Source organism: Arachis ipaensis, chromosome B04, assembly GCF_000816755.2.
Source record: "Arachis ipaensis cultivar K30076 chromosome B04, Araip1.1, whole genome shotgun sequence".
Classification (NCBI taxonomy): domain Eukaryota; kingdom Viridiplantae; phylum Streptophyta; class Magnoliopsida; order Fabales; family Fabaceae; genus Arachis; species Arachis ipaensis.
In genome coordinates this window covers 1,879,806-1,889,171 of record NC_029788.2, presented here as the reverse complement: position 1 = coordinate 1,889,171, position 9,366 = coordinate 1,879,806, and the positions used below count along the sequence as shown (strand labels likewise).

Genomic DNA, 9,366 nt, shown 5'->3' with positions numbered 1-9,366 from the left:
TTGTTGATTTGATGTTGAATTTTTGTTTTTTTTTTTTTTTAATTCTGATTTAGGAATTTAGGGTTTGTTGAGATTTGTTGCTAATTTATGGGGTTTTTTTTTTAAATTCTGATTTAGGAATTTAGGGTTATATTGAAATTTGTTGCTTAATTATGGAAGGAGGGCTGGCACAACATCAAGCGAGGCGGTTTGGAGGTTTAGTCCCGTTTGAGTTTGGCAGAGCCCTGCTGTTAGACAGGTTTGGGCAGGACAGGTAGCCCACTTTGACACCCCTACTTTGCAGTAGGTGTGGCTAGTCGATTCTTGAATTCACCATGTCAAAATCATTGGAATGCCATGATTCGTATCCTAAAATATGTCAAAGTAAAGGACTTCTTTACAAGGATAAGGGCCATATAAAGATAGTCGGATCCAATAGATAGACTTTCAACTTCGCTATTTTGTTTTTATAGGTGGCAATGTTATCTCTTGGAAAAGTAAGAAGCAAGATGTGATTTCACGATTTCTGATGCAGAATATCATGCTATGGCATTAACTTCATTGTAATGTGGCTAAAACAACTTGAAGAACTCCAATTTGGGAAAATAGTCTATGATTCTTGTATGTGACAATCAAGTAGCTTTGCATATTACCTCTAATCTAGTTTTTCATAAGAGGACTAAACGCATTGAGGTTGACTGTCATTTTACTAGACAAAAGATTCTATCTGGAGATATCACCACAACCTTTGTTAGTTCAAATGACCAACTAGCAAATATCTTAACTAAGGTTCTAAGAGGCCCTACAATAAGTTACTCATGTAACAACCTTGGTATATTGATCTATATACTCAAGCTTAAGGGGAAATGAAAGATGATATCTGAATATATACTTGTTGGATGAAATGAAAGCAATGAGTTTTTTCTCCTATTTTTTAAACATTAACATTTTCAAAAACTTTGAAAACAAAAAGTATACTTTATTCTAAAACTTGTAATAAAAATCAAGCTGACCTCTTCAAAATGGGTAAGTTTGAAATATTTCTTGCCAATTTCTGTCCGCCTCACTCGGTCAAAGGCCTTACCATCTGTCTCCACAAATCTGGAACAATTACAGGATAGAGCAGATAAGTGGATTAAAAATTGACAATGCAAAAACTTAGAAACTAAATAAGAAAAGCTGACCTGTAGTACGAAAGTTTATACATCAGGCAGTTTAACATGGTTGGTGTGGCCATAGAATCAATTCGATACTGACCATCCCTCTTTTGAACAAGAAAAGTGAAATGCATGTTAACAATCCTCCTAACAAGCCATGAAGGAAGGAAGCTACAGTTGAAGAACTTCCCACATGAAATATAGATGCCTTGATAAAATAATCTACATTGCATATGTGTAACTTACTAAGTAATCTGGTTCCTTTATGTGCGGGAAGACACCCCCTCCAATACGAACCATCCACAGGAACTTGTTAATATCATCACTAGGATAGCCAACCAGTCCTAATAATAGGTTAGCAACAAATCAGAATAGGGTGACTTGACAAAGATAATCTCAACAAAGAGAAAAGAGTCAACCTCCAAAGACAACCAGAACATATTTGACATCCAAGGAGTGGAAAATTTCCCAAGCTGCCTTCTCTGGAGAAGACATGGCAGTGCCAACAGTAGCAATATGTGTGTTATTCCAAGTATTATTGTCAACAATCACAGTTCGGTTAGCCATGGCAGTTGTTTGGTACCCATAATCCCACCAAGATGCCACCTATAACAAATTGTGCATTGCATCAATATCTCTAACCGTCCATAAATATGCATAAAAAAACCATTAAAGAATACTCCCCAATAACTTGAATCACTCATTCATAACTTCCACTTACCAACTACCCATTGATAAAAGCACAAGAAACAAATCAACATGTTCATGGGATCCAATAGTTTTTCTAGAAAGGTATATTTTGACCTATAGGTAACTCATGACTGCAGTTGGATCACCTAAAATATGTATGAACCAATTTGCTTGGCAACAGAAATATCATACTTGTAGGTTTCAAGAATAGTATAAAACAAAGAAAATAAAGCTCAAAATCAAGTCTCTACAAACAATGATTTTCAAAGGTAATATAAGTAGTAAGCCTATATGTTGATCTTCTAAGTGGTAAATGTAAAACAGACACCTATCAGGAAAAGCAATGAAACTCACTTTATCATCTACATCTGTGTTATGACTCAACCAAGCATAAGCCTCTCTAAAATCATCAAAAACATGAAGTCCATCATTTGAATGTGAGGTTAGAACAATAGAAGGTGCTGAATAAGCTTCTGCTGCTGCCCATACACAGTGAACCTACAAGATAGACCATAAAAATGAGGACACCATAAACATCACAAAAGCTATATATTTTTCACATACACAATGGCTTGAAGGGCATTTATGTTATTAAATAATAATCTAAGAATCATAGAAGTACATTAAATTCCTATTTAGTATTAAGCAGCAGATTTGTACAATATTTACCACGATGTATTCAGCTAATTAAAGTAATTTGTAAAGTGGTAGTTAATGTTAGTTGAATATGAAGAAATAAATTGTCAATTCCCACTGTGGACAAACAGAAACTAGATTAAAGAAAACATTTCACCTCATATGTCAAGTATATACTAGAAACTAAAAATTGTACAATATCCTGCTTAGAAAACTATAAAAAGGTAGAGAAAAAGAAAGTCAAATTACCACATAGAAGGCAACCAGCAAGACAAGTAAGATAACAGCAATGATGGATGCCTCAAAGGGCAAAACCGAAAGCCTCTTCTTAATTTGGAACTTGGTTGGAGGCTTTTCCACAGGCTCCTTTTCCTTCTTCTTGCTTCTTTTTGTCATCCGTTCCTTTGGTGTATCCTCGCTTTTATCTGTCTTTATTGTGTCATCCGGCACAATATTTTCAGAACTGGCATCCCTTGCCTTGATATTGATAGTCAAAAAACACAAAATGTAATGAAGTTAATAGAAGAATGTAAAGCAGTGCTCAATCTGACGAGGATTGATAAAACAGAAGCCTACATCAATATGGGAATGATCTGATAGGCTTGGTAGCTGAAACTTAATTGATCGTGTGAAAACATCAAAAGCTTGAGAAAGAGCAATTCCAGATAAGATGCAAGCCGCAGGAGCAAGCACAAGCATCAGGCGAACCTGATATTTGAAATGTCAAATAGAATGCCTTACATAAGATAAAAGAAACAATGTGGTAAGTGTTAGATTACTGTCTAGATTATTCTTACCATGACTCCAGAAAAATATACTGATAGTACAATATAAAGTACCGCAAACAAGCTTGCATCAGAAAGGGGTGAAAAGCAAGCCTACATCAGAAAGGGGTGAAAAGCAGCACCAATCATGACTAAGTACTATAAGCAAAATAAATTAAACATCCTTTACTCAGAAGCAAAAGCTTACAATTATGCCAGCTGGAATCAAGAATGCCAACACATTTATATCCATAAAGTAAGAAGGCCAAGTAGGTGGCTGATGCTCGCTAACACTAGCAATGATTGGTATATACTTGCTTGCATAGGTACTGTAAATAGACACACAGTTAAAATATTTGCAACTGAAATCTTGAAAAGAAAATATTTTGCATAAAAGTGTCAAAAGATAAGCATATTTAGCTATATTTAATAACTTCATGGGTAATGATATTCTGTTGAACAGTGTATTTATATAGGCAATCATATTTAGCTATATTTAATAATTCTAAAACTATCATGAAAATTATAGGATCAACAAGCACCCCAAACACAGTAACAAAACAGGATGTAAGAGGTCATGCCATAACAGATAACACTGAAATTATTTCTAATATTTATTTTTCGGGTTGAGTAACAAAATCAAGAGTATAAAAAGAGATCAGCAAATGAAGCACTTACGGATCAAGTAGACTTAAACTTCTCCCACTCCAACCCTTTGTTGGGCTAGAAGCTACAAGGGCTATTATTACTGCTACCATTGCACAACACACTGCCCTGTAAAATACAGACACCGGGAATCAATTTAATTTCTCACCGGATTATTTGGTGTAGTCAAATAATCTAATTAAATGGATACTAACAGGCCAATGGAAACAACTAGTGCCAAAGCTACTTTGAACATTTTCGGGGAAAGAATCCCTTTAATATAGTACACAAGAGCCACCACATGGATGATAATAAAAACCTGCACAAGAAAATCAGGGGAAAAAGATAAGGCTTAAAAGAGACTAATTAATAGGATATGAATAGAAGGAAAAATACAAAACATGAGTTAAATATTACTAATAGGTTAAAACACAAACTTGGATACTTTTCTTTACTTTGTCCAAAGAATAAATGAAAACGCACCAGAAATGATGCAAAATGCTCTGATGTCATTACAGCATTAAACCCAACAACAGGCACCAGGGCAGCCAGCAGTGTGCCCAATACAACCTGCACAGAGAGAATTCATAATGTTAATCAGTATCTAGACAAGAATCAGAGAACAGACATTCTCTAATTATGTACCATGCACAGTTCACATCTAATCTTAATTCCAATTCCAGGTATAGTTGGTATAACAAGTAAATGCTGGTTATATAACACTTCACTCTGAATACCAAAACTACCATAAACAATATTCAGATTAGGGCTTACCTTTCAAACCTAAGATAAAGTAATATGCATTTTTCCAACTCCAAACCAAAAAGGCAAAAAAGGCAAAAGCATTCATTTAAAATCTTACATAACTGCATGATCATAATAGATACTTACAAGAGGTGCATATGCAATGTACAGCCGCGAAGAATAGCGACCAGTAACTATGCACAAGAGTACATGCATCGGAATAAGGTTAATGATAAAAGTGTACCCTCCCCATGAGCAAACCTGCATAATAAGAAAGGTTGGTAACATAAATAAGAAGAGAATAGATTGGGAAAAGACAACAATAACAGCAATATAATAATAATAATAATAATAATAATAATAATAAAATAAAAATTACCATATAAAAGTATGATAGTGAATTCAAAGTTGCATAAAAGAGGGATCCAGTATTTAGTGTCTGCATAACATATAAATAAAGTCAGAATTCAAATATCTTAAATATAGAGAAACCAAAATAATCTCTATGCTGAGTTGTACAGAACAGACAGTTTATCATAGTACTAAAATAACCTATCATCACACAACAATGATAATACGTTCTAATGATTGAGGGAAATGTCTACAAAACAAACGTCTTTAAAGAATTCCATTCAATATAAGTAAACTTGTTTGTTTCCATTGTGCACCTTAATATAGAGATAGAAAGTGAAGATTAATGCAAATATAGCCACAGCTTCATTATCATAGCTTCCAGCCACTGATCGAGATATATATGAAGGGACCTGCAAACATGACAAGATTTAGTGAAAAGCAACCCATTACACGTAAGAGAATTGAGGGAACAACAACCACAACATATCAGAAGAGGGAAACCATTGTGAGAGTACGCCATTTATTTTACAGACATACACATAACAGTGATTTGAACATTTCAGATGTTCTGAGTGACTGAAACAATAATTTTGATCATTGTGACCATAGTAGAAATGTTTATAATGAATAGGAAAACTGCAAACAAAGCAATCATTAAATCACAGCCTGTTAAGAAATTCACCATGGCCAAAAGAGCAGCCGCTGTCAAGCCAGCTCCAACACCCTTAACCTCCTACAGAAAGCAGCCACAGCAAATTAGCAAACAACAAAAATGTACAAGGCACAATTTAGTTATGCACAAACCACAAACCTTTGTCAGAAGAAAAGTTGCCCATGAAGCAAAGGCAGAGAAAATAGGTGCAGTAAACACACAGACAGTTTCTACAGAGAGAGGGATGTTCAAGGAATGCAAAAACCTGACACCAGAAGAGAATGATCCAAAAGTGTAAACCAGCCTAATAAACTTTGAAATAATTGCTTTCATTACGTGATATTAATATTAGCAGTTATTTGCTAGAAAAAATAAATAAATAAATAATAGAATAGGACAACTATCTCTAGCTGTGTACTTCAAAATACTTACCAATATAAGGTTCCTGCTGTCAAGGTCAGACCAGGATAGACAGTCCCACCAATTACACGACCAAGAGGATACCTAGAAATAGAATAGAAACATGAAAACTAAATTAAACTAAATATATGGAGGAAAACAGTGCCAATCTAAACACCAGCTACTTACCAAGTTCGGTCATCAAACCAGTTCCAGAAATCATATATCCCATTTTTTGTCAAAAACTGAAACCAACAACATGTTTGTCATCTCCTGTGAACCTTTATCATATTGAGATTAAAAAAGTGATAATGAACAAATGCTGCATATGGCTGTGAAAGAAAAAAGGTCAACTTTAAAATGCCATTAAACCAGCATAGAAGACTTCTCATTTCTCCAGAGAATATTTGGTAACAGACGTAAAGCAGTTTTTTTTTCCAAATAATGCTCACCTGTGTGACTCTATAATTGAAATATGGATCAAATTCGTGAATGACACTCTCATACTTTATAACCTGCATACAATGCCCCAACAAATAGAAATGTATCAAAAAACTGTAAATACATTAAAAAAAAAGGAAAATGTTTAATCTCTGAACTTTCAAAAGCATATATTTCAAAATCAACAAAACAACATTCTAAATTAGTCAGTTCATATAAATTCGTACACTATCACTATTTCAAAATAATCATTTCGACCAAAATTACCGGAGAAACCTACACGTAACACAAAATATAGGTACACTAAATGCATTCATGCTACTGGTTTCATACATAAAAAAATTAAAAAGAAATTATAGAACTACAATTTTACAAACTATAATTCAACCAACCCGAAGACTTAAATTTACAACTTTCTAATGTACATATTAATACTAGAATTATTAATTCCAATATTTGTAAAGAACCAGAAAATTCACTTTCGAGATTTCAAATGTAAATTTAAAATGATACCACATACTAAGACGATTATATATCACACTAAAACTAAGTTTATCGTATCTTGCTTTGCATTTCATCAACTGATTCTATCTATTACTCTGTCGCCAATAGTTAAAACACTCTTAAATCATTGACTTAACTAGTGAATGATAAATGAATATCACTTAGTAAAGTCCCTAAAAATGTCAGAACAGTTACAACTAAGTAAACGTGATTTAGCTATCGTGTTTCCTTGGCTTTTTTTTCTTCTCAGCCACGTTGTCAACAACGAAAACACGATAATTACAAACTCTATTGCTATATATACAAGACGAAACGATTAGATTGAACATTTAGCGCCTCAGCTGAATTGAGAAGCATCAAATCGCACTGACAATGGAAAAAAGAGGAAATGAGGTGTAGGTAACAGATCTGTGGAAGCAAGAGGAGTTTCGACGAAAATGCTTACAGAGAAGAGACGGATCGAAAAGGCGAGAACACCGATCAGGAGCAGGATGAGAAATGCGAGCACGCTTCCGAAGGCGTTCCTGATGAGGACATCACCGTTGGGGGCATCGGAGGCCGCCATTGACGGCCAAGAGAAGGGAGCCGGCGGCGAGGCGACCCGAGGGTTGAGAGTGAATCCGAGGGTAGAGGCGAGGCGAGGTGATGGCGATAACCGGGGAAGGGCGACGGCGGCAGGCAAGGTTTGAGAGCCAGAGAGAGTGAGAGGTGGTTGTGAGAACCTGAGAGGGCGAGTCTGAGAGTGGGATTTTGAGATGGAGAAGACTAGGCTATGATATGGTGCGGGAGAGTGTAGCTGCAGCTGCGGGGTCTGAAAGTCACGGTTGACGTGGCAAGGTGCTGTTGAGCTTGCAATAGACCTGTGACGAAATTTTGCCACGCTGGTTCATGTCATTGGTTGTTGGACTTTGCCCCTCGGGTCTTTGGATAACGACGGCTTTACGGCGAATTGGCCATACAACTACGTTAGAGTATTTACCAAAATCAATACAAAATTTTTTTAAATTAAACACTTTAGAATTTTATCGTTTTTTTTTTACAAAATTTAAAAAACAAAAAATATTAAAAATAAAAACAAAAAATAAAAATACAAACAAAATACATTCTAAATTTTTTAAATTCAAAATATACAAATAATTTTTATATTTATTTTCGTCACAATACCATCTCTTTTTATTTTGATTCGTTAATCATCGATAATAATTATTGGTGTGAAATATTAACTTTTACAAGATGAAAAATAAAATAATCTCCTAAAAATTTTTTTATTTATTTATCTCAAACTTAATTATTTATATTTACAAAAATTATGTATTATCAAAATAAATAAACTCATATTTTTTACCTTACAACATATTAATTTAAGGGTAATTTATATGAATAAATTGCATGTAGTTGAAAATTATATATATGTCCTAAACACAAATAGATTATATGGCGTGTTCTCAACACCTCTATATAAATCGAATCAACCTCATTCGAATTATAGTAGTGTACAATTCTAAAGATAAATAGAATTCAATAGATTCGATTTATTACAAAACTCCACTCTATAAATCGAAACATATTAATTCGATTTATTGGTGGACTCCCTAAATAAGGGTTCAAATTGGTTTTATATGATTTATATTCATAATACTCTCTCGACTCCCAAATTTCAAGCTCATATTTTTTTCAGAACACAAAACGACAAAGTTTAAAATTGCGATTATAGAGGACAACTTGAATCATATTTATCGATTAGACGGAGTTATTCATATTGTCGGTAACATTAATGAGGAGGTGAGTACATAAAATTTCGTTCTTCATGTTAGATTAACAATGTTAGCAATTTTTAGTAAATTAGAACTATTATATTCTAAATATTAATTAGAGTAGTGATTTACAAATTTCTATTAGAATTTTAAATTAGAAATGTTAGTGAAAATAGTAATTTAGAATTGTTTTAAATTAGATTTTTATAAAAAAAATAGAAATATTAATGATAGGTGGATGTAAATACTTTGGAGATTTAATTTTTGTGGATAATAAGACTAGAGTATCATGTATGGTAGAAATTTCATGATTAAATTTTGAATATATGTTATGATTAGGCTTTAATATTTTAGGATAAGATGGTCATCATTTTTGCTAAAGACGTACTTAAGTTTGGTTTAGTTCAATTTTTTGAAGAGGTGATTGGGCCTTTCAAAAAGTTCGTGTGCTTGTATTTGCAGCTTTTAAAAGTTGTGGGTACTTTTAAAAGTAGTTAAAGGGGAGTTTTTTTAAAGTTAGTTTATAATTATTAAAATTAAAAAGTCTAATATAACCTCATATATTAATTAATATATAAATTTAATTCTTATATTAATGTCTATTATAATATTTTTAAATTTTAAAAATTATTTTACCAAATACACTT

General features: G+C 33.3%; 1 protein-coding gene across 2 annotated transcripts in view; it reads right to left on the bottom strand.

Annotated features, from left to right (window-relative positions):
* Positions 1 to 7,746, bottom strand: part of LOC107638282 (dolichyl-diphosphooligosaccharide--protein glycosyltransferase subunit STT3A) — a 12,898-nt gene extending 5,152 nt beyond the window's left edge. Inside the window, exons 1-21 of one of the 2 annotated variants that reach the window (XM_016341482.2) lie at positions 7,411 to 7,744; positions 6,473 to 6,535; positions 6,210 to 6,265; positions 6,054 to 6,125; positions 5,781 to 5,886; positions 5,652 to 5,702; positions 5,284 to 5,379; positions 4,995 to 5,054; positions 4,763 to 4,876; positions 4,355 to 4,441; positions 4,087 to 4,190; positions 3,905 to 4,000; positions 3,435 to 3,555; positions 3,260 to 3,340; positions 3,039 to 3,170; positions 2,712 to 2,939; positions 2,181 to 2,324; positions 1,556 to 1,742; positions 1,383 to 1,480; positions 1,164 to 1,243; positions 993 to 1,080 (exon numbers count right to left, since the gene is read on the bottom strand). In XM_016341482.2, coding sequence (XP_016196968.1) covers positions 993 to 1,080; positions 1,164 to 1,243; positions 1,383 to 1,480; positions 1,556 to 1,742; positions 2,181 to 2,324; positions 2,712 to 2,939; positions 3,039 to 3,170; positions 3,260 to 3,340; positions 3,435 to 3,555; positions 3,905 to 4,000; positions 4,087 to 4,190; positions 4,355 to 4,441; positions 4,763 to 4,876; positions 4,995 to 5,054; positions 5,284 to 5,379; positions 5,652 to 5,702; positions 5,781 to 5,886; positions 6,054 to 6,125; positions 6,210 to 6,265; positions 6,473 to 6,535; positions 7,411 to 7,530 — 2,184 coding nt within the window. In that variant the 5' untranslated portion in view covers positions 7,531 to 7,744. The other variant, XM_021120383.1, reaches the window with a different exon arrangement.